We start from the raw sequence: 26,860 nt of genomic DNA on the forward strand, positions 1-26,860 counted from the left end.
CTTTAAACAAAAATTGGATATATTTAATAAGTAGGAACAATGAATCTGCATAAGTGAACTAGAGTGAAATGTGATGCAATATGATCCAGACCACACGTGAGCTTCTTCTCTTTCTGTAGAAGCAAAACAGAAAGGTTATAATAATGCACTTAATTTAGAGCCAGATATAAAATTAGTTTAGAAATCAAAATTATCGTTTGTTTTCCCTCACATCTATTGTGGTCTAATCAACCACAGTGTACAATGGAAAGCGTGGGCAGATGTTCAGATGAAAGCTGACTTTCAGAATAGCAAGTGAAAAAATGACATCATGTATCATTGCTTGTGTGGTTTCAAATCTTTCTATCCTTCGTTTGATCACAAAAGAAAGTCATTTGAAGAATGCATGCTGTCGTCCAACGACTTCATTGGAAAAATTAACAAGAGGTGAGTAATTTATAGCAGATATATATATTTTTTAAGACATCTCTTTAAGACATCCAAACAGGCATAAGTAGCCATTATTGAAACGTGCCACCCACAACAAAGCCTGTCAGAAAAGTGGTAGTTTAAATTCAAAGAGACAGCATTTGTAAAAGTGAGAAGGCAAGTGAAGGAGGAGGGGCCAATAAGGTGAGGTTTTACTCAGCATTCAGTATCAGCAGCACACACACAGTGACAGAGGGAGGAAGGAGCAGAACTGTCTTGACTTTCTATCTCACGGGGTGTTTTGGTTTGGATAAGTAGTGATATAACAGGGTGGAAGAGGATTTGTTGAGAATGCCAAAGTAAACACAAGCAGGAGTTATTAAGGTAAGTGTTTTGGTTTTGCTTAAATTGCCAAAAAAAGTAGCATATGCTTTTTCTCCGTCTGTATATGTGTAGTTGTCAGTTTGCATTTATTGTTTGGTCGTCCATTACATTTGTTCAAATATAAATGAGTTTAAAAGCTATATTTAAACGTGGTTGCAAAAACTACATTCCTCAATAGGTCTGTCAATGCTTAAAGTTGTCAAAGCAACTATTTTAGTGAACGTTTGTCAACTTTCATAAGATGAAAATGGGGAAGTTTGTGTGAAGAATGATAGAAGGAGAGAGTCTGAGGGGGTGGCCTGTTGTCATGACTGACTCATGGTGAGGATGAACCGCTGTTGTCTGATTTGCTCTCTTAACACAGGAAGTTTGCTACCTTCCCCTTTTCTGACACCCTACAAATGCAAAATGTTCACTAAAACTAAGTGCTGCACTGTACAATCACTGTACTGTGGGTCATGGCCATGGCATGTCGATGACCGCTTTCACCTCAACAACGAGCAGACCTCATGAATGAGTGCAGTGGCTGTAATGTTGAAATTGTACAATATAGACGTTATATGCTTTGTCAATTTAGATGTACCTGTGTGTTTTAAATTCGAATGTATTATACAAAATGTTATACACGAATTTTAGACTTCTTGAGTGAATATAATCATTTCTTTTGCAGTTTTTGTTTTTTGGCCATTGTCAGCAAAAACAAAATATGTATTTTGATCGTATATAGGCCTACATATATATATATATATATATATATATATATATATATATATATATATATATATATATATATATACAGTTAAGATCAAAATTATTAGCCCCCCTGAATTATTTGCCCCCCCTGTTTATTTTTTCCCCAATTTCTGTTTAACGGAGAGATTTTTTTCAACACATTTCTAAATATAATAGTTTTGAAACTCAGTTCTAATAACTGATTTATTTTATCCTTGCCATGATGACAGTAAATAATATTTTACTAGATATTTTTTAAGACACTTATACAGCTTAAAGTGACATTTAAAGACTTAACTAGGCTAATTGGATTAACTAGGCAGGTTAGGGTAATTAGGCAAGTTATTGTATTCTGATGGTTTGTTTTTTAGACAATCTGAAAAAAAAAATAGCTCAAAGGGGCTAATAATTTTGTCCTTAAAATGTTTTTTTTAATTTTATTAATAACTGCTTTTATTTTAGCCGGGAAAAAAAACAAGAATTTCTTCAGAAAAAATATATATTATCAAACAAACTGTGAACATTTTCTTGCTTTGCTACACATCAAATATTTTTAAAAGAAATCAAAAGGGGGCTAATAATTTTGACTTAACTGTGTGTGTGTGTGTGTGTGTGTGTGTGTGTGTGTGTGTGTGTGTGTGTGTGTGTGTGTGTGTGTGTGTGTGTGTGTGTGTGTGTGTGTGTGTGTGTGTGTGAGTTTTTGTGTGTGTGTGTGTGTGTGTGTGTGTGTGTGTGTGTGTGTGTGTGTGTGTGTGTGTGTATAAGTGTATATATACGAGCAATTCCATGCAAATATCAACCTTGCCATAAAAAGAAAAATGTTTTCACCAAAATAGCAAAACCTTTTCTACATTTTTTGCGTTGCAAAATGTTTTACAGTACTTTTAAGATCATTTAAAATGTCTCTGTCAATGTTTTCAAACTATTATATTTGGTTTACCAATCACACAGATGGCAATTTCACATCCGTCACATCCAAAACGAAAAAGTGTCACATCCATAACATAGCTTTTCCCTCAAAAATGCAAAAATTAAAAAAAATAATAATAATACAATCAATATTTTTTGTTCTATAGAGAGCAAACTCTTATCCTTTTGATGAGCATTGTTTCTTTTGGATTGTGCAGTTTAATTCACAGAATTACTACAAAATATGTTGTGTACTGTAAACTCACAGATTTTTTTTGTCACGTCCATAACACATCTTTATTTTCCTCATTTAAAGTATAAAAAATGTTTTAAACAGATTAAAATTGTTTGATCCCATAACTCTGTGGTTAGTTGTTTTGGAAAATATAAACAGATGCTTCAATATAATGTTAACATATATTTCTCTGTGAATTTATGTTTTAAATTTTTTACTACAAATGTCACATCCATAACGCAATGTGTACACATTTATTATTTATTACATTATTTATTATTTACTTATTTTTGTAGGTCATATTGGTCGGTGTGAAATTAAAGGGATAGTTCACCACAAAACATTTTAGTGTTATTGTTACTTCCTTATAAGTACATTCAAGATGTGGGTGATGTTGTCTTCTGATAACATTAAAGTAGATTTTGTTAGCTGCACTGTAAAAACTATCCATAAATTAGCAGTGTTCCGTATTTTGTGATTAATGTATTAATTTTTTCCAGTTTATTTATGCTTTTGAATCAGATTTTGAGACCTTGATAATTCTTCTGACAACTTTTAACCTTAAAAAGTTGGAAAAGTGACTTTTATTAACATTTTTAATAGTTTAAACTGATATGTTTTTTGGGGGTTGGTGTTGTATATTACGCTACGAAAACTTCTAATAACAAGCTGTTAATACATTTTCTCTTATTTTACAGATTTACTTCTTTATACATTATTTCTTATACATTTTTATATTTCAAACTACTAAAGTGTCAATAAAAGTAATATAAAACATCACATAACATCATGATAAGCTTCTAGAAACCCACAAAAGTAGAAACGATAAAACCTTAAAAATTTGGAAAAAGTTATTTTTATAAACCTTTTTAATAGTTTAAAGTGATAATTTCTTTGGGCTGCTGTTATATATATCGCTGCAAGCCTTGTAATAAGCTGCCAGTACATTTTTTGTTATTTTACAGATTTATTACTATTATTGTCACATCAGCAGCAGCACGTGTACTGTGATGAGTGAAAAGCTCTATATATTATTTCTTAAACATTTTATTATTAATCTATAACTACTAAAATGTCAATAAAAGTCACTTTGTTAAACTGTAGAGTTGATTTTTCTACATAAAAAGTTGACAGAGCCGAGATCAACATCCCATAATGCAATTCACAACCGGAAAACATAAAAATAGGGAAACTTTTAATTAACAGATAGTTTTTACAGTGTGATCATTGGTGATTTCTAAAATACAAGTCAACAGATACTAGCACTTAAATTTACAACAATATTACATTTTATCCACACTTATGGTCAAATGGTCTTTTCTCACAGTCTGAAGTAATAATAATAATAATAATAATACATTTTATTTATAGTGTGCTTTTCTTAGACTCGAGGTGCTACAGTATAACAATAGAAATAATAAAGAGAGAATATAAAACATTGCATAATGTCACCTAATTATAAAAAGATCAATAACCTAGAGCGCCACAAAAGTAGAAACAATAAAAGAAAAAAGAATATAAAACATCAAATTGGTACCACATTAATATCAATGACCTAGAAAGCAAGACCAAAAAAAAGTTTTAAGAGAACCCCATTCGTACCCTGTGTTCATTACAATTGAAATCACGTCAGCCCATGTTTTTTGTTGTTGTTCATGTTGTGGTTCCTGAGCATTTCATCTCATTTAAAGCCTGCAGTCCATGAGAGTGGACGATTGTCATCTAATCAAAAGGTGGTAAGGCTCGCCGTGTTGTACTTTGAAAAAAAATCTATTACACTGAAAAGCAGCATGGCATCACTTCACTCCAGACACAGACGTAAGCCACATTTACAATGTTTTTATTCAGATTTATTGGTATTTTTGCCAATATTTCATAGATTGTATGTAAGAAAAGAGGGATTGCACTCACTAATTAAAGTTTTAAATCTTTTGTAACATTGCAAGCTTTAGATCTGGATTTTTTCAAATGCATGTCCATTAGGATGTACAATGGGCTTAAAACCTGATATTAAATATCCAGTAATGCTGGTTGAATATATATATATATATATATATATATATATATATATATATATATATATATATATATATATATATATATATATATATATATATATATATTAGAGGTGTGAACCTATACTGGTCTCACGGTTCGGTTCGGTTACGATTATCATGCCATCGATTCGGTTCAATTCGATATCTCGGTGCATCACGGTGCATTGACGATGCTTTCCATATATAGTGTTATATTTTAGGGGGGAGGCTATAACATGCTGTCTGTATAAACACACAGACACACAGCAACACACTGTCTCTCATTCAAACACATTCACAAACATAGACAGCATCAAACAAACAAACGCACACACACAAACAAACACACTTAAGCCCTTGCAACAGGGAGAGCTCGCGCTGAGCGGAGCAGAAAAACAAAAAAAAAATAAGCACTTTTCCGACGGTCCCTTAAAGAGAGCTCCTCTCAGCGCAAGCTCTGCCGGCTAAAGTAAACGTAGACTGCGAGGGCTTAAACGGAGCAGTGCTCGTAATGTCGAGCGAAAAAAAGAAAGACAGCTGTGAAACATAACCAGCTTTGTCTTTCTGTAGGAAACACACTTTAGATCTTTTTAGGGTAAGCGTTTTTTAAGTTATTGCCGTCTATAACTGAAAGTGTGTCAGGAAAATCGAAAACAAAACCAACTGAAGCGCGCTCATTTCTGGTGCCCCACTGGATATACAGCGCCCTAAGCATTTGCCTATGGTGCCTATGCCACGGGCCGGCCCTGAGTTGGCTGAGTGTTGTAAATAACGGCGCTCACCTCCCTCGTGACAGAGCGCATAGGAGATAAATGACGTCACTACATAATAACCGGTTATGGTTATTACTGAACCGATACCGAATTGTCCGCGTCTGCATCGCGGTGCACAGAAGAAACAACTAATTTTGACACCCCTAATATATATATATATATATATATATATATATATATATATATATATATATATATATATATATATATATATATATACACACACACACACACACAAATTATAAACATTTTCATATGCAGAATATACAGATCTTGAAGTTCTTGAGCATATAGCTGATAGAAATATCTCAGATGTGGACATATTGTGGAGTGATGAAGAAGATGAAGATAAAGTTTGTTATAAAGAAGGTGCAAGCTATACAACAAAAACCTCAAAATTAAAGTAAAAATGTTACAATCTTAAAGTTTGTGATTTTGAAAATGCATTTCAAGATTAAACCAACAATCATGTATGTTTGCTTTTTTTATTTTGTATTTTATGTTGGTGTAATGTTCAGGAAGTACAACTGTTCTGACCTGATGTCTAATTGAAACAGACAAAAAATATATACACTTAAACACGTGTTGAATTTGTATTGTTATAATTTGGTCTCATTTATAGGTGCCTTAAGAACTCATTCATTCATTCATTTTCTTGTCGGCTTTGTCCCTTTATTTATCCGGGGTCGCCACAGCGGAACAAACCAATTTATCCAGCAAGTTTTTACGCAGCAGATGCCCTTCCAGTCGCAACCAATCTCTGGGAAACATCCACACACACATTGACAAACTACGGACAATTTAGCCTACCCAATTCACCTGAACCGCATGTCTTTGGACTGTGGGGGAAACCGGAGCACCCGGAGGAAACCCACGCGAAGGCAGGGAGAGCATGCAAACTCCACACAGAAACGCCAACTGAGCCGAGGTTCGAACCAGCAACCCAGCAACCTTCTTGCTGTGAGGCGACAGCACTACCTATTGCGCCACTGCCTCGCCTGCCTTAAGAACTGTGAAAACAAACTTTTTTCAGAAACTTTGAACATAATTTGGGTCTGAAGGGGTTAAAACAGTCAAGAGATGAAGTATGCGTAGTTGTAGCAGCCAAAGATTTCCAAAATTTAGCATTTTTACAGCATGACTGATATGAGATGGTGTAGACTCTGAAACCAAATTTGGGATATACTCTGGAGTCAGTCTTGAATGTATATTGCTTTATTGGTTAAAATAAATACCTTTAAATCTATGTGCAACTGAACCGGAAACCAGTGCAGTTGATCATGTATAGTATCAAGCCTTGGGAGTCTTTTAAAAGTCTGTCCTCCCAACGGAGATTGTGTAAGTGTAACTGACTAAAATCTTTTTATATAGAGATCATTACAGCATCAAGGATAGGCAAAATCTTGATGAGCAACATTACATGCCCTTGAATTGACCAAGGACCAAGGTTTCAGCTAAAACAAAATATTCTTTAATGTTCTACTAAAGGAATAATTGACCCACATATTTTTGACTGAACCAATACTTTAAATGTACAAACTGCCAAAGATATTTAAATATAGCTTAAAATATATCTCAATTCTCATCATTGTTTCTACATTTTGTCTGCTCAAAGTCGAATTACAGCTTGTGTGAGCGACGATGTCATCTCATGTCAAACTGAGGCGGGACAGAGTGGGGACTGGAGACTATGACACACAGATTAAAGGTAAAAAACGTCATAAATATTAACACCTAAGTAACCCTGGAAAAGAAAATGACTGTTTGCTTGTTCTATCTATCTATCTATCTATCTATCTATCTATCTATCTATCTATCTATCTATCTATCTATCTATCTGTCTGTCTGTCTGTCTGTCTGTCTGTCTGTCTGTCTGTCTGTCTGTCTGTCTGTCTGTCTGTCTGTCTGTCTGTCTGTCTGTCTGTCTGTCTGCCTGTCTGTCTGTGTCATGCTGGCATCTTGTAGATGATAGACAGTTTTTATATCAGACTGAGAGGAACTTTATAGATAGAATTGCTGTCTGTCTATCTTTGTTTACCTCTTGAAACTTGTTACTGTAATTCCTAATTTCACACAAGACTGAGCGAACATTTAGAAACGGAAAGAGAATTGCTATATCTGTCTATCTTTATTTAGCTTTGTGAAACTGCAGTTAACAACAAAATGTCAATTTCACACCAGACAAACTGAGAGGACGCTTAGTTACAGTACTGCTGTCTGTGTCTTTTCTAGAGGTGCGTTTACAGCTGGCGGAGCAGTTGAGGATATTTGACGGTCAGGTGGAGCAGAAGACTCAGGTCTTTCAGGATATGGTCGACTATTTGCGCAGGCGAGGCGAGATCGAGGGGGAATATGCTCGCTCACTGGACAAACTGTGTGACAAGTTCTCCTCTAGAACCAAAAAGTAAGGCTATGCAAAGAAAACATCACCATTACAGTTTTTTACAGTCGCTTTGGTGCACTTCTCACAACACTATTTACATTTGCACAACAGTTAATGATTTCTCAAAACAATTAGTCATTTGTGCACATCATAGTAGTAGTTTCTCATTTCTTCCAACAAATTGAAAATGCTTTGGACATGCATCAATTGCTTTCATACAACTCTCTGCTGTTTTTAACATTATCATGCTTATGTCATGTCATTCAAAATTAACTAAACTTGTGAATGCTGACTAGTCATTCCATATAAAACAAAAGTATTCATATTATTACTTGAGTCATACAAAAATGTTGAACTAGTTGTCAAAATCTTTCAAGCAAATTTTATAAAAAAAATTAATAGTTCTTTTCTGAAAATGTCTTCAAAAGTTAACAATTTCATGAATGATTTACTGACCTGTGTGTGTTGTAGGTTTAGTTACAATATGTACTGCAATGTCGTGTACAGTTGTGCACAGCTCTATCAATGGGAGTTTATGTTTGTTGTAAATAAGGGTGTATTTATTCTTTGGCACAATGCTGTGAATAATTTAGAATTGCAAAGAGCAAATGCAGTAAAAATGTGAAACATGCACATTCTGTGTCTTGTACTCAGATACCAGCCAGATAACCACTGAGAAAAACTGTAATACATAAAAACTGATCTTAGCCTATGAATGAATTCTCAAGGGACGGAGGTGCCAGTATGTTTTGTGCACTGTTAAAACTTTGAATGTCAATTTATTTTAAAGTAAAATAAAGAATTACATTTCCCAGAGATGGGTTGCGGCTGGAAGGGCATCTGCTGCGTAAAAACTTGCTGGATAAGTTGGCGGTTCATTCCGCTGTGGCGACCCCGGATTAATAAAGGGACTTAGCCGACAAGAAAATGAATGAATGAATGAATAAAGAATTACAGCCACATTTTCAAGCAAAATTGCACAAAAACATATTGTCTAATTGGGTTAAAGATGAAAAGGGTTTGTCATTTTAAACAATGGAATTTTAATACAGCTTTGATTAGTTAAAGCTGATCAGTTAATTTAAAAATAATGATCCTTACATTTATCAAAGAAGACTCACTGTATATTGTTTAGTGTGACGATAGTTTTGATATGTATATATAGTAGAATCATTTGATCTAGAAATTGTAATATTTATATTTTGCTACTTAATGCTTAATACTTCCACTTGCCTTCAAACTATTATTTATCATCATTTAAATTATAATATAATGTAGTATTTTTACTCTTTAACTATTATTTCTTTAAATCTGACCCTAAATATATATATTAGGGCTGCACAATATATTGTTTCAGCATCAACATCGCAATGTGTACATCTGCTGTAGTCACATTGCAGCATATGCAATGTTTGGATTGGAGTTTGGGTTATAGATGACCAGAAACCATAGGTCAAAACACATAAGATTTGTGAAGTCACAACAGAATTTAATAGTAATTTAGTAATTTAGTGTCTTATCTGCATGTATTTTTAGCACTGGTGACTATGTTAAAAGAGTTTAAAGCATTTTAATAGTGCATAAAGAAGGTTAATAAATTATTAATTTTATTATAATTATTTATATGATAAGATGCAATGTCATTTTAAATTTGTTTATTAAGTTGCTGTACTCGAATACTACTAGACTACCCCCAGAAAACCATTAAGCACTGTTTGTTTCACTTTAACATATGATCCAATGTATTTATTCATGACTGTTGTTTGTTTATTGTATGTATATAAAAATATATTTATATTTCACACACCTACAAAATTAAACAATGAATCAAAATTATTAACTCTATATAATATGCAGTGTGCATAAACTGATATGCATATATAGATGTCTTTGTGGATACCAGGATCATGATAATTCAACTCTTTGTTCTTATTGCCATCAGGAAGGAGTCCAGTCATCAGTCAGTTGTGAACTGCTGGCAGGTGTTGTTGGCACAAACACGTCAGGAGAGCCGAGATCACAGTATTTTGAGTGACAGCTACAGTAACATTCTGCCTCAACAGCTTTCACACTGCATTGAACATGCCCAACGCCTGGCCAAACGGGTACACACCCACCATCTCACACACACATACATACACACATGCGCGCGTTTTCACATCCTTCCACATTTGCAGACATAAACACCCACACTTTACAAGACTCGAAGGAGCAATGCATGCCCACACACTTACATGTGGCTTCCTTTGCACTGACATTTTGCAGGCAGAGCACAGAAATACAATAGCGTTTGTTTCATTTGTTTCATTAATCGTTGAACTTTAATCATGATTCATTTGTTTTGTTTTGTCAGTTTCTTTAATGTTCATGAACATACAAATTTAGCCTCAGATGCACAACAAAAACAATAAAAAGAGTGAAAAAGAAAAAGTGAAGGGAAAAATACATAAATACAGGGAATCTGATCATATCAAGCAGTAGACTGGGTATACAGAGTAAAAGGAGGAATCAAGAAAGTCGTTAATATTGTACTAAAGAGGTGTCCATATCAGTCAAAAGTCACTTGACTTCTGATGTCCATTGTACAGCAAGTAGCTTGTCAAGTGGAAGTAGTGCAGATATTGGAAACATCCACTTTTTAAAAGAAGATAACTGGGGAGATGACCCAGGGGAAAGCAGACATTTTAAAAGTGAGGAGGACAGCTGTATGAGATCCGAATGTTTGCGTTCATGTAATTATTAATCACTCAGGGCCCAGTTTTTCAAAAGTAATCCAGTGGGTTTTTATATCATGGATTGAATCAAATCTTAGAAATGGGTTTTTCAAAAGTAACCGAGTGATTTTGAATCAAGATCAGACCATGTAATCCAATCTTACATTTCATTTAGATCAAACATGCCTTTTGGGTTATTCAAAACTTTGAACTTAGATTGGGATCTATTTGATCAAAAAAAAAAAAAAAAAACACACTATATGAAGCATGGCACATCTAATGCGATATGTTAAACAAAAACAACAAAACAATATCAAAGCTGTTTTGTATTAGAACAAACAAAAAAATGTAAAATGTTTGTTGATTGCAGTGTTTTTGTTTCTTACCATTAAAATAAACTTTGGCAGTTTGTGGCCAGTGGTATTTTGCCTACCTGTTGTTCTTTGCTAAGCCAGAAGGCTACACTTTTGGTTTCATTTTAGGCTCTGTATTTTCTCGGTATTTGGATCACAGTGATCCAACCCAGTGTTCCTTTAAAAACGGTCATAAAAGTAAGATAGATCAATTAATTCTGGATAGCAAAACATGGGATTTCCAAATCTGGACTAATTTGATCCAGATAAAATTTTTGAAAAACTGGGCCCTGTTTCTAAATGGCCTGTCTCTAAAAGTCCCCCCGTCCCCCTGGTTGCTATGCTTCTGAGATGATGATAATAATAATAACAAAATGCAATGCTTTGGCTGAAAAAATAAAAACAAAAATTAAAAACAGAAGTGTAGCATGAGAATTAAACAATCTCTTCCCTCCAACAAATAATAAATACAAATCCACAGAGAAACAAAACTGTAGCTTAAAAAGATCAGATTTTCGATCCAATAAGGAAACTTTCTCTTTTTTTTTTATGTTTTCAGAGCAGGGAAATCTGCACCCTGTTACAGGATGGGCTTTTGAAGGTCACCATAGAGCTTCATACAGTGAGTTTAAGTTTGTCATTAAGTCACACTTTTTTTGTGTATGAATTATGATTCTTGTGTTTATAGTTAATGTCAAATGTATTCCTATGTTTGTTGAAAACCAGACCTTGAAGACATATTACCAGTATTATACTGAGTTCCTGTCTGCAGAAGGCAAACTGAAGGAGGCTGTCAAACTGGAGGAAAAGCAAAAACAGAGTGCTTCTAAAAAGATGGAAAGACAAATAGAGAAAGTATGTATAGTTTTGCTTTATTAGCAAAATAGGAAATGGTTGTAAATCAAATCAAAATGGTTGTTCAATACAACTCAGCTGAAGAGGAATGTTGATTACTAAAATGAATATCCAGATCTTCCTTTTAAAAAAGCACAGTTACAGTAAAGCATTTTAAAAAGTTATTATTCATGTGGTGCGTTTAAGTCAACCTATAGGAAGTTTGTATTCATGAGCTGGAAAACAAAAGTACATAGTCAGGAATGTTTAATCCACTTTGGCATAAATTTTAAGAAGATGATTTATGGAAAGAGATTGTACTTTTGTATTTGAGTTTTTCTGTTATTATTCAAGTTCTGTTTTTAACTAAATCTGTGGTGGTCAACCCATATGTATAATTATGTCTTCCTGGATCACTTTTTCATGATGTGAGCTTAATGAATTCTAGCATTGCCCTTCTAGAATATGCCTGTATGAAGAAAAGGGAAGAAAAAATCCATTGATATAATATCCTGGTCATTCAGTATGTTCAGGTAGTCAGCAGGAATCATTCTTTGGGCACATAACTGTAATGTTGCTTCAAATAGACTTAACCAACTGCACCATCCTAAGGCTTATATGGTTGACACTAGGCATAATTGGTGCATCACTTCATCCACCTCTTTTCTTACCCTGATGCGGCCATCACCCAGGGACAGTAAGTCTTCAATCTCAATCTTGACTTACTTGCACCAATTTGTATAGCATGTAGGACCAATTCAATGCAGGATGCACATGGGCTTCTTTGTGCAGTCTTGATGTGGGCCAACTGTTCTTTGCAATACTGGCAGATCATTGTTTGGTTATTGTGGTTATGTGTTGTGACTCACTCAATGCGTTTTGGATAAATGATTGTTCCGGTAAGTTCTGAGGTTTTCGCATTTCACCCTTATACTGTATATTTGCACAGAGGCAATGTAAAGTTCAAGAGATTCAGCTTAAGTGCACAAAAGCCCGGAATGATTACCTGCTCAACCTGGCGGCAGCAAATGCGTGCATGAACAAATACTACCTTCAGGATCTTTCCACTCTCATAGATGTGAGTTTTATTTTATTTTTTTTAATTCTGTGTAGTAAAATTGTGTTTGTGTACTAAGAAGGTGTAACTCAACCTCTTATTGCATGCCCTCTCAGTGCTGTGATCTGGGTTACCATCAGTCCATATCCAAGGTGTTGCATTTTTACCTGAGCAGTCGCCAGTGGGCTCAACAGAATTTGAGTACTGGGATGCGGCAGCTGGAAACAACGGTGTCCGAATTGAGCCAAAGCCAGGACAGAGACACTCTCATGCAGTTCAACAACTCAGCCTTTTGCCTGCCGCTCCGTTTTCAATACCATCCCTATGAAGGCGACCAGGTACTGTGTAATAAAATGTGTACATTAAAGTGCAAAATGTATTATTTTAGTATGTGTGAGGTTTTTCACACTCAGTTTTCACACTGTGTTACAAACAATGTTATCATCATTCTAAATACTTCTTTTAACTTTTGAGTACATTTTACAGCTCAAAAAAAAAAAAAAAAAACTTTGAATTACTACCACTTTTTTTTGCTTGAAGCATAAACCAAATGCAGTGGTAAATGATGACAGCTTAATGTTTGGCATCAAACTGCTAATCACATCCTTAGTATTTACATGCCTTGTACATAGAATAAGTAGTATATTTCAACATTTAAGGCTAAAAAATGGCTGTTTCTCAATATGCGTTCTTCAGCCTTGTGTTCTCGTGTAACGTCATCATTGATTGCCAAAGTTCAGTTCCAAAACTTAAGACTGCAAGAACAGAGGACCATTAAAAACTCCTGGATGTGTTCTTGATATTAAGGATGCATCGATGCAAACTTGAGCACAAAATTTGCTCGAGAAGTGCCAGAAGTACTTGCGGCTGAATAAAAGAGGTAGGAAGCACAGCATTTTATATAGATTTATTATGAAAGTTCATAGATCTAACTTATCTGTCTCAGGAGTGTTACCTGATTACCATGAAAATCTTAATAAAGGCATAAACAGATTAAGGCTGTTTTTTTTTTTTTTTTTGCTGAAATTTGACAAGTTCGTTCTTCCGAGGAAACTTGTCAAGACCTATTTCCATGAGAACACAAGTGTGTTCTTAGCGTTCTTGGAATTTAGAAACAGCCTATGTGTAAACTGTAAAAATTGTGATTTATTCTTACTTTTATTGTTGGAAATGTCAACATTGATAGTACATTCAGTACAGTAAAATCTGGAAATGTTGTTTTGAAAATTAAATAAAAAAAGTAATTGTCTATACATTTGAATAATTTGTTTAAAAAGGTAAAGTTTTTTGTGTTGTTATAATTGTAATTTTAGTTAAAGGGAAAATTTACCCATCGTCCACTTGTTCCAAACCTGTTTGAGTTTCTTTCTATATTGAACACAAGGAAAGATATAATGAATGATTTTGTAAAAAGCAGCCAATGATTTCCATTGAATTTCTTTGTTCATTCTATGTATGTCAACAACTGCTTTGATCCAACATTCTTCAGTATATCTTGTTTTGTGTTCAACAAAAATAAAGAAAATGTGAGTAACTGGTGAGGACATTTTGAATTCTTAAGCAAACTATTCCTTTAACTATAATAACAGTCAACACATACGCATTTAGTAGATGATTTTAACTAAAGTGCATTCCGTTCAATAGGCTATATGCACAACTAGTGTTTTTCGGCCAATGATGAACTTCCGGTGAAAGATTTCTGACTATTTTCAATTTTATAAGGTTCCTCTTACAGCATCCATGTTGTAATGTAATTCAAATATAATCAGTTAAATAGACTTAAGCATCCATTTGGTTGTTAAAGCGTAAAAAGAGATAAAAAAAAAACGCAGGTGCCTTCATTAACAACGGGTTAGCACAGAAACTCTATTGAAAATACTGGGGCAAAATAAATTTTCTATATTTTAATGAAATGGTTTGGAAAAAATATAATCATATGCAGTGCTTCTTGTTTGGTCCGAGAACCACTTTATTTCGTATCTTAGCCAGGCAGTGAAGATGGCTGATTTTTTCTTTTTTTTTTTTCTTTTTACAGAAATAAGATCTTATACACAGGGATTTTGTATGGGATGACAATTTACCGAAAGCCTTGGGCCTGGGTGACTGAAATTAAAAGTCTATGTGCATATACCCCATTAATAGTAAAAACTATAAATTTTGTTAAAAAATTATATTTAAAAGATAAGTCATTTTATATACATTTTATTTTGGTTAAAAAAGGTAAAGATTTTTTTGTGTGATTTTTAGATGCAATTTTAGTTAAAGGGGTAGTTTACTCATCCTCCACTTCTACTAAAGCTGTATAAGCTTATTTTTATATTGAACACAAGGGAAGATATACTGAATAGTTTTGGAAAAAGCAGCCACTGAAATACTTTAGTATATTTTGTTCATTCTATGGATGTCAACATACTATGGATTGTTTTGTGTTCAACAAAAAGAAAGAAAATATGAGTAACTGGTGAGAGCATTTTTAATTAGGGCAAACTATCCCTTTAACTATAATAACTGTTTACATATATGCGTTTAGTAAATGATTTAAACCAAAGTGCATAACATTCAATTTAATGTACTTTTAATCAGTTTTTGCTTTCCCTGGGAATCAAACCAACAATCATGTAATCGCTAGCATCATGCTCATGTTTGAAATTCAGGAAGACTAATAATCCATTTGGCAAAAACCCTAGACTAATAACTGTGGTGCAAAAATATGCATGTCCTCCTCCAGGTGGTTGAGGTGTCTGCAAAATGTGAGATGATGAGTGAGCTGGTGACTCGCGTCCAGCAGCTGCAGTCCAGACTCTCTTCAGTCACTCTGGAGGTTGAGGAGGTACACAAACTACACAATCTCTACACTATACAGACAAAAATGTCACAGTTATCACAGTGTAGATGAGACAATAATCAGATGAATTTGATTAATTGTATTTTTGTTTACTCTTTACATTTTGACTTGTGTAAATATAAATATACATTTGAATATTTTGCAGTCTGGCAAATTACTTCAGTCAGCTCAATCTTCCATTCTGGAGAGTCTTGCTGAGATCGCTTTTGGATCCACTCCTGACTTTCCCAGCAGCCCTTCATCACCAGAGGGGAACAGCGATGTGTCTGCTAATAAGAACTTCACACTGAAGCGTAGAGCCAGCCTTCCGGATGCTGAGAGCTTGTACTTCACGGTAATCAATCAATCAATCAATCAATCAATCAATCAATCAATCAATCAATCATTATTACATTTTAATTATATAAAATGTGGGTAGCATGGTGGCTCAGTGGTTAGCACTGTCGCCTCACACCAAGAAGGTCACTGGTTCGAGCTCCTGCTGGGTCAGTTTCTGTGTGTTTTCTCCATGTTCGCATGGGTTACCTCTGGGTGCTCTGGTTTTCCCTACAGTCCAAAGACATGCAGTACAGGTGAATTGAATAAACTAAATTGGCCGTAGTGTATGTGTGTGAATGCAAGAGTTTATGGATGTTTCCCAGTGCTGGGTTGTGGCTGGAAGGGCATACTCTGCGTAAAGCATATACTGGATAAGTTGGCGGTTCATTCCACGGTGGCAACACCTGATAAATAAAGGGACTAAGCCAGGCATGTCCAAACTCGATCCTGGAGGGCCGGTTTCCTGCAAAGTTTAGTTCCAGCCCCAATCAGACACACCTGGGCTAGCTAATCAAGCTCTTACTAGGCTTTCTAGAAACATCCTTGCAAGTGTGTTAAAGCAAGTTGGAGCTAGAATTTGCAGGACACCGGCCCTCCAGGACCGAGTTTAGATACCCCTTGACTAAGCCAAAGGAAAATGAATTAATTAATTAATTAAATAAAATGTCAAATATTTATTTCTATATATATATATATATATATATATATTGAATATAACTGTATTTTGATATTAAATTTCATAATTTTAAATTTCATATTGCAGAAAGTCAGAGACCATCTATGCAACAGCTCTTTAAGATCAAAATTGGAGGCTAAACATGACCTGCTAAAGGTTGCAATTCAGAAAGGTATGTCTCTTATCTATACAGAATTTATTGAAAAGGAATGCCAGCAAGAACAAACTAAACCAATTCTTTTTTTTCTTATTAGCTGAAAGTTTTGATGGTAACCATACCAGGTGAGAGAACTGGATTTCTTTAAGTAGTGATAGTGTCTTAAAATACATACAGTCAAAATTGAAATTTGTTTCTCTTTCAAATGTTTCCCAAATGATGTTTAACAGAGCAAGGATTTTTTCACAGTCATTTCTATAATAATTTTTCCTCTTATTTGCTTTATTTCAGCTAGAATAAAAGCAGTTTTTTAATTTTAAGGTCAATATTATTAGCATTTTTTGATAACTAACCACTGTTATACAATGACTTGCCTATAATTACCCTAAATTAACCTAGTTAAGCCTTTACATTGCACTTTAACCTTAAATAAAAAAATATCTAGTAAAATATTATACAGTGCTCATCAATATTGAATACACCCCATTTTGAAAATAAATTTTTATATCCATTTCTCAGTGAATACAGGTAATATATTGGTGCATTTAAACAAAACAAATTTGTTAAACAGATATATTTATTAAAATAATATTTTAGTCACAGAACATATTTTGGAATGGAAAAATAATACATTTAAATTCATGTAAAATGTTGCAAAAAAAATTACAAACTACAGATAAATATATATGACCAAATCATATATATATTTTGTTTCCCGTGATTTTTGCTACTTTGAAAATTTGTATTTAATATTTTTTCCCTAACATATACTTTTGGGATACTTGAACTATTACTGTAAGTGATTTTGGTAGGATTTGGCTTTAGTACTGACTAATCTAATGTATATGCATAAATATAATATTGTAAAGCATCCTATATAAAACTTTTTATTTAAATGAAAGATTTGTGGGGTGTGTACTCGTATATGCTGAGCACTGTATATTGTCACTATACCAAGGAAAAAATAAATCAGTTATTGGAAATGAGTAATTAAACATTTATGTTTTAAATTGTGTTGAAAAAAAATTCTCCGTTAAACAGAAGTTGTGGACAAAATATTAAAGAATCACAATTTAACTGGAGGGCTAATAATTCTGACTTTAACTGTAAATCAGTTATATAAAATAAATATGACAGCATTTTAATGAGGTGGTAAAAGCAAACAAGCCTATTTTAAACATTATACTTACTACAAAAAAAACTATAATTAAACATTTCTATAAATTCAGGACGCGCTCCAAAAGATCTGTGCGTCATAAAAAGAGTAACCCTGGTTCACAGATCAACCAGAAGCTCTTTAATGGGGATCTGCTTTCATACATTCAAGTAAGTCTCTCTCTGTGTTCAAGAAATGTTCTGGATTTACTCAGAACGCTTCAAATGACTCAGTCACTCAGTGTTTCTTCCCATTTAGGCATCAGGACAACTCATTCCTGCCGTGGTGGAGAGCTGCATTCGCTTCATCAACCTCAATGGTAAACAGAAGTCACACAAGGAGTTTTCTGCCATTCTTTCCATCTTAATCACCAGTGAATCACATTTACTCTGTTTTCCCTTGTAAGGTTTACATCATGAAGGGTTGTTCAGAGTGCCTGGATCTCAGATGGTGGTGAATCAGCTGAAGGATGCATTTGAGAAAGGTGATAAGCATTTGAATGATGATATTCTCCTCCTTTTCTTTAAACATTAGTAATGCTATGGACCATTGGGCAGAATTAATGGTCTTTAATAGTTAGAAATTCCTTTTTATTTTAAGGAATTAAATGAGTAAAGGATTTTAAGGGGTAGTTCACACAAAATTGAAAGTTACGTCAACTGACAAAAGAAGATACTTTGAAGGTGTAACATACAAAGTATGGTAGCCATTGACTTCCATAGTATTTGTTTTCTTATTTCCTTATTCTATTTCATTTATATAAGAGTTATATTATAACTTAGCTACTTGCGCTACATCCTACCTCATACCTTCAATGTTAAAAACTGAAGCTTATACAGTATATACACACTCACTTTATTTTTTTCTGTAGGTGATGATCCTCTTACTGATGAACGGTGTGACATGGACTCTGTGGCTGGAGTGCTGAAGCTTTATTTTCGAGGCCTAGAGAAACCCCTCTTTCCCGAGGACAGTTATGACCAGCTGATGGAATGTGGACGTAAGAGGACTTCATCATGCTAATATGGGATTAAATGCTGGCTTAGAACTCCCAACAACATTATTTTGCTCAATAGTGCATGACTGAAAATATTACGTTTATTCATAAAATCGATGTATTCATGAATCAAAAAGGACAGTATAGGTATTTCATAATGTTCCAAAAGGTTTCTGCTTCAAATGCATTTGGACAAATACAGGACTGCCAACTTTTGGTTTCACCTTGGAGTGAGATTTTTTTTTGTCCCGACTCCTAAAATATACTGATATATACTGTTATTATCGCCCAAAAAAGTAAGGGTGGTTATTGGGTCGAGTAGTAGTGAAGACAGAGTGGTGGGTGATTCGACCGTTTTCAACATTGATGATAATAATAGTACTACTTCAACTGCTGCTGCTGCTAATAAATCAGAATAGTTCTTTTAGCTGCAAATCAGCTTTTGAAAATGATATTTAGATCATGTAGCACAGAAAATTAAATTAAAATGTAAAATTTGATTTTGCCATAACTGCAATAAATCACATTTCTAAATCTCATAAAACAATGATTGAAATTGCAATTATATTTTAAAATTTAGTTTTTACAGAATTTTTGCATTATTGCAGTCTTAATGACATTAGAGACTTTAGAGCTGCTTAATAAACAATAATAAAATACTAAATGGTAAATATTTTTACTTATAGAGAACATGACCCTTTGTTTTCAATATGGCTAAATAAATAAAAAACTTAAATAATATACAAAATCAATAAATAAAAAGAAATTTTATTAACTAAAATACAGTTGAAGTCAGAATTATTAGCCTCCTTTTGATTTTATTTTATTTTTGTCTTTTTTTTTAATTTTCCTAAATGATGTTAAACAGAGCAAGGAAATTTTCACAGTATATCTGAAAATATTATTTCTTCTGGAGAAAGTCTTATTTGTTTTATTTCGGCTAGAACAAAAGTATTTTTTTATTTTTATTTTGTTTTAAACATTTTAAGGTCAATATTATTAGCCCCTTTAAGCTATTTTTTTTTTCAATTATCTACAGAATAAACCATCATTTTACAATAACTTTCCTAATTACCCTAACCTGCCTAGTTAACCTTAATTAACCCAGTTAAGCCTTTAAATATCACTTTAAGCTGTATAGAAGTGTCTTAAAAAATATCTAGTAAAATGTTACTTACTGTCATCATGGCAAAGATAAAATATATCAGTTATTACAAAATTTGTCATTAAAACTATTTTGTTTAGAAATGTGTTGGAAAACTTCCTGTCAGGCAGAAATTGGGGAGAAAAATAAACAAGGGGCTAATAATTCAAAGGGGCTTATAATTCAGACTTCAACTGCATATTATATTGTCCCAAATATAATTTTTTTTAAAGCTACATTTACTTTTTTAATGAGTTATATTGTATATAGTGTATTGTGGTGCAGTGGGTAGCATGTTCGCCGCACAGCTAAAAGGTCACATGTTCAAGTCAGTTGGCGTTTGCATGTTCTCCCCATGTTTGCCTGGGTTTCTTCCGGGTGCTCCAGTTTCCCCCACAAGTCTAAAGACATGTGGTATAGGTGGATTATGTAAGCTAAATGGCCATAGTGTATGTGTGTGATTAAGTGTGTATGGATATTTCCCAGTAAAGGGTTGCAGCTGGAAGGGCATCAGCTGCATAAAATATATGCTGGATAAGTTGGCGGTTCATTCCACTGTGGCAACCCCTGATCAATAAAGGGACTAAGCCGAATAAGCTAAAGTGACTTTTTTATATTATTGCTTTAGAAAAAAATCTTAATTTCTCAATTTCTCTACATTTCAGAAATAGATGATGAAACTAAAAAAGTAACACAGCTGAAGCTCATCGTTTCCTCATATCCTCCATCACTCATCATTGTCATGAGATATCTCTTTGCATTCCTTCACCAGTGAGTATCACAGTGTGATATTGGGTTTTACCCCATTTTCCAGTCACAAAATCTGAATTTGTATGTGTGTATGTGTGTAAAGTGTCTCCCAGTACAGTGACGAGAACATGATGCAGCCCTATAACCTGGCTGTGTGCTTTGGGCCCAGTCTGGTGAGAGGACCAAACAATGGTGATGCGGCAGAGCTTCAGCGAATCAATGCCCTGGTCAAGAGCATTATCATCCAACACGAGAGCATCTTCCCAAGCCAGAATGAATTACCTGGGCCAGTGTATGAAAAGTGCATGACACTTGAAGAAGACGACTGGTGAGAATTAAGCTTCAGTTCTCTAGTATGGATTGGCATATGCTCATTCACACTAACACACATACATAGTATACAGTCATGTGGAAAAAGTTTTAGATTTTTAGGTTTTCCTATGTCAGGACACTATAAAAGAACTATATGGTCTTAAAACTTGAGGATAAATCCTCAGATGAACATAATAATATGACTTCCACCATGTTATTATTTATTTAACAAAAATAAAACCAGTATAGTAAAGCTATAGGTAACAAACGTAGGGCACCGTATGATTCAGATGCTAGTTTGCATTTTTAGCAGTAATTACTCAAAGCTGTAATTTTCTTTACTAATCTCTCAGATCATTCTGGAGAAGTTTAGCAGTTTTTTTTACAGCTCTCACCACAGCATCTCAGTCAAGATGAGCTCTGGACTTTGACTGGAGTATTGTCTTGATCTATGTTTTCTTTTTTGCTGATCTATTGTAGATTTTTTTCTGCTGTGCTTAAAATCGTTTTCTTTTTGCATGACCCAATTTTGACCAAGCTTGAATAAAACTTAACAGCATTAACACACACCTGAAGATGCCCTCAACAAACTACTAAAACTGTTGATGATCTTTTCAAGTATTTTATTAGCAGTGCATTATTTAGGTTAATGCTATAAGTTGTTTTTTCATCTAAGGATATTTGATATGGAAAAACTGAAATTTTATAGGATGCCATAACCTTTTCCAATAGCTGGATTCTATACTAACTATATGTAATGCAATATATAATGTACAGCAAATGCCAATTGCTTGATTCTTGCAAAAGTTAAACTAAATTATCATGCTTTATATTCCAAGGTAGATTAATATAATGTAATATAAATACAATATAATTGTATATAAAACAATGTATATTGCATTTTCCATAGGTTTTATTCAATTCAATTCAATTCAGCTTTATTTGTATAGTGCTTTTACAATGTAGATTGTGTCAAAGCAGCTTCACATAAATGGTCATAGTAACTGGATTAGGGTAGTTCAGTTTTTAGTGTTTAAGTTCAGTTTAGTTCAGCTCAGTTCAGTGTGGTTTGAAATCATTACTGAGAGTCCAAACACTGAAGAGCAAATTCATTGATGCGTAGCTTTACAGATCCTGAACCATGCAAGCTAGTGGCGACAGCGGAGAGGGAAAAAAACTTCACCGATAGGAGAGTGAAGAAAAAAAAAAACCTCGAGAGAACCAGACTCAGTTCGGCACAACCAATTTAATTTCTCCACTGACCAAAAGTCTTGTGCAGAGCTGCAGTCTCAGCGGTGGAGGCTGGAAGCTGGCCTCAGTGAAGACTCGTCTGTCCCTGGAGCATCACTGGAATCATTTTATTAAATGTTCCACTTTCCACCTTCCCTCGAATCAGTCAATTATGGCAAAAGTGTAAATTAAACAGGATTTAGGCTTTTTCAAAATCTGTTTATTGCCATTCATCATTTAAATATTGTACACTATATACTGTATACTGGTATACTATATATTATCCACAAATACAAAAGGTATGCAGTTCTGGACGTTAATGCTAGGTGGTACTTTAGCAAACAAAATAAGTGGAAACTTTACATCATGCAAAGTGTCATTTTATAAGAAACAACTGACTTGAAGCAAATACACAAACAAGCACTACACACGTGGAATGTTATGTGTTGGCTATTAAGTTTTAAGAAAGCTTCCACATAAAGGAAATCTAACATTGGACACTCTATTACAAAACTGAGCCAGACAGGATGTCCTGAAATTAAAATACGATACTGTAAATAGATAGCCTCAGTTGTTAGAGTGTTAACATTATCAAACCATGTGCATTAATATATGAAAATTAAAGTTATATGTGACCACAAAATCATAAAATAAAAAATAAAAAAAATCAGTTTTGTTGCTCGAGTATATTTTTGTCAGTAGACAAGATTACATTGTATGGGTAAAAATGATTATTTTTCTTTTAATAGAATCTTAAGTACAGAAAATGTTACATGAAGGCAAATTTCAATCTGTAAATTTATTAAAACTAAAATAATATTAAACATTTAACTTGAACCCTCAGATTCCAGATTTTCAAATAGTTTTATCTCAAACAAATATTGTAGACTAACAAACAACACATCAATTAAAAGCTTATTTGTTCAGCTTTCATGTGTTTTATTAATGAATAAAAATAACTCTTGTGTCTGGTTTTGTGGTCCAGGGCCACACATTATTGACAGCTAATCTGCTAAATTCAAAAACATTATAAACATTAACATTATGATTTCCCTGTAAAGCTGCTTTAAATCAGTCGTGCACTGAGAAAAATATTTACATTCAACTTATTATTTCTTATGTCTATAGTGAAGCTGTAGCAGAGGAAGGAGATGGAGAATCAGAGCAGGTTCAAATAAAAGAACCAAAAGACGGTAAGCTTGACATGGTTTACTTATCAGCATTCAGACTAGTAGAACTAAACTAATTACTTTTGGTCTGTTTCTGGATGTGCAGAGCTGCAGGCACTGGCCCTGTTTGACTACATAGGCCGTTCTTCAACTGAGCTGTCCTTCAAACACGGCGATCGCTTCATTGTATACAGCAAAGCCTCCTCTGATTGGTGGAAAGGCGAAGTGAATGGGTCAAAGGGTCTCATCCCAAATAAATATATCAGTGTGCAGAGGTAGGTTCTCATCTCTTGGACTAGAATGCTCTGTCAGATATGTAAATAAATCTCTCTTTTGTTGTAATTGTGACACAAATTAAATGTAAAGCCACATTTAGCTGTATCATTATAGTATATTGGCAGATAAAAATAACTATATTTAATTTGAGCCATTATAATTATAATGTCCCAGCAGACACCCAACATCATAAGACATTAATATTAGGTTAGATTTAGGTCACCAGCATCTAGGGACAATGATATTTTTCACGTCCAATAACAATGTGAGATTATGTTGGTATATGGTTTATTTTAGGTTGTATTGTACAGTGACCAAAATCCAACGTTGAGCCAACATCTTAAACTAACATTATATTGATGTCAAATACTGACCAAAATCCAATGTCTGATAGACGTCATAGAGGGAACATCCACAAAACGCCAAGCTTTAACATCATTAGACATGACATTTGGGTACAACGTCAATCTGATATCATATTGATGATCTGTGCCTTCAGGTTGTATTTAATATCCAACAAAATCCACAGTTTTCAGTCCTTGCTTTATCAGGGGTTGCCCTGAGAGAACCGCCAATTTTTGCCGATGGCAATTTTTTTTCTGTGGATGCTCTTTCAGCCATAACCCAGCACTGAGTACACATGGAAACCCCAGTGTTGGGAAACACCCATACACTTTCTTATTCACAAACATACACTATGGCCAATTTAGTTTATCCAATTCACCTCCACCTTTTTTCTAACCACTGAGGCACATTGCTGCCATTAAATTAAATCAATTAAATTAAATTAAATTTGGATGATACACATTAGCATGTAACTTTATACAACCCAAAAATACTTTTTTTCACCAAAATATATATATATTTTTTAAATATTGTTTTAACATTCTCCCCGTGTTCACGTGGGTTTGCTCCGGGTACTCCGGTTTCCCCCACAAGCCCAAAGACATGCGGTATGGGTTAATTGTGTAGGCTAAATTGTCCGTAGTGTATGTATGTGAATAAGTGTATATGGATGTTTCCCAGTGATGGGTTGCAGCTGGAAGGGCATCTGCTGCCTAAAACATATGCTGGATAAGTAGGCGATTGTGGCGACCCCTGATTAATAAAAGGGACTAAGCCAAAATTAAAATAAATGAATGTTTTAAGATTTTAGAAGCCACAATTTAGTTGCATGCATAACATGTTCTTTTATTCCCATAATAAAGTTATTTCAGGTTATCTTTCGAGGTTAGTTTTTTTATGTTGTCTAGAACATTTAGAAAGTTATTTTTAACTCTAGAAGAACTTTATTTTAACATTATACTAAAGTTATAATAATGTTCCTTAAAACTCTTTACTTCAGTATCCTTTACTTGCTGTACGTCAATAAACATCTAACACTACCAATTGTTAGTATGGCAGTTAGTACAGGAAATGTCCATGTTAAAATGTAAAAAAATATGCTTAAACGAATGTCTTCTGTGGTTCTTGGAGCATTATTTTATATTTGCAAAAGCATTACCTAAAAATAAAAAAATAACCACAAAGGAACATCTTGTATAGATTATATTCAGGTTATTTTAAAATAACCACCTTGCAAAGTTCTGAGACTGTTATTTTAAGGTTGCAAAATAACATTGCCCTAATGCAATTTTTTTGTTATTTAAAAAAACACCATAAACTAATGTTAGAGGTTTTGGGCATTAAATAAATTGACCAAAACTTTACTTAATAATTTTACCTAAAATACCATTAGGAATAACATAAATATCATCGAGCCACAATCAGAATCAGTGCTACAAATTACAGTCCAGATAGTCATAACACCCCTCAATCTTCTCTTATTGTTGTTCAGTGTGGATGGAGGCCAAGATCAGAAAGGGAAGGAAACTCTGAAATCCAGCTGTGGCAGACACCAGACAGAGGAAGAAGTGAAAGCTGAGAAAAGCACAAGGTAAGACATCATGTGTACTGTCGTATGTACAAAAAAACTTTTCTTCGTACTCTGTTTTTCTTAAGTTTTAGTAATGCATCCTATTTAGCCTGTTAAGTGTACACAGCCTATATAAATAAAGGAAATGAATTCTACTCTAAAAAATGAACCTTCTTTCGTAATGATGACCAATAGTAACAAGATAAACTCCAAAGTATTTCTGCCTTTTTTTGTTAATTCATTTTCCAGATTAAAGGTCACGACTGACAAAGCCGGGGTCGGACCTAGTCAAGTCACCTCAGGAAAAATTTGTTTGCAATTACCCACAGGACAATTTATACAGCCAGGAAATTCTCCAGGTGCTCTGCGGAAAACATTAGAGTAAGTAATTAGACTATTTTTAACAGTTTATTATTGTTTATTGAATAATGACTAGATTTGTTGAATCGTAACTTCAACAGTCCTCAAATGAGACGATCCACTACTGAAGGAGGAAGTAGGGAGGAATGCTCAACAGATGTGGATAAGGTATGGAAAAATCGAATCCTATTTACAACACCAATTTATTCTCGTTTTAAAGTTTGTTTTTGTCATTCTTATTTTTTATTTAATATTTTGCAGGAAGTGCATCACATGATGCACTCTGTGTTTAAGGAGCTTCTTAATCGCCAGTCTTCCCCAGATCAAAATACATCCGCATCTTCTGAGATCACATCCACTGTCCAAACACCTTCAGTCAGAGGACTGGGATGGAAAGGAAAAGGTTTATTTAGATCAGCTGACAATGCAGCTGACTGAAGAAATTAAAAAGAAAAAAGGGGAAACCCCAATAACCACAGTCTGAAACACAAGAAAATTAAAGTGAAACATCAACGTGAATGTACAGTTTTCAATGCTAAAGAACTTTCAATGCAATGGTAATTCTGTTTTATGGCTGTGTATGAGTGGAAACAGTAGTAGCGAATCTGTGGAATGACAACATAATGCTATAGGATCACAAAGCTTGTTTGTTGATAATTCTTGCATTTTAAATTATAATGTTCAAATGTTTTGAAGTTGAAACTGCACATCTACACAATATTAAATTAATATCAAAA

The 26,860-nt window shown here is 33.9% G+C and overlaps 1 protein-coding gene across 4 annotated transcripts; it reads left to right on the forward strand.

Annotated features, from left to right (window-relative positions):
- Positions 1 to 47: 47 nt before the first annotated feature.
- Positions 48 to 26,860, forward strand: arhgap4a (Rho GTPase activating protein 4a). Of its 4 annotated transcripts, none has more exons than XM_073938179.1 (24): positions 48 to 426; positions 7,093 to 7,185; positions 7,710 to 7,881; positions 9,803 to 9,965; positions 11,487 to 11,549; positions 11,654 to 11,782; positions 12,711 to 12,839; positions 12,935 to 13,156; positions 15,547 to 15,648; positions 15,809 to 15,997; positions 16,745 to 16,829; positions 16,912 to 16,939; positions 18,044 to 18,140; positions 18,229 to 18,289; positions 18,377 to 18,454; positions 18,842 to 18,970; positions 20,777 to 20,882; positions 20,965 to 21,189; positions 23,532 to 23,596; positions 23,679 to 23,847; positions 25,686 to 25,784; positions 26,013 to 26,144; positions 26,225 to 26,291; positions 26,385 to 26,860. In XM_073938179.1, exons 2-24 carry the CDS (start codon positions 7,119 to 7,121, stop codon positions 26,559 to 26,561), a joined length of 2,754 nt encoding a protein of 917 aa, XP_073794280.1. In that variant the 5' UTR covers positions 48 to 426; positions 7,093 to 7,118; the 3' UTR covers positions 26,562 to 26,860.

Source organism: Danio rerio, chromosome 23 (genome assembly GCF_049306965.1).
Source record: "Danio rerio strain Tuebingen ecotype United States chromosome 23, GRCz12tu, whole genome shotgun sequence".
NCBI classification, from domain to species: domain Eukaryota; kingdom Metazoa; phylum Chordata; class Actinopteri; order Cypriniformes; family Danionidae; genus Danio; species Danio rerio.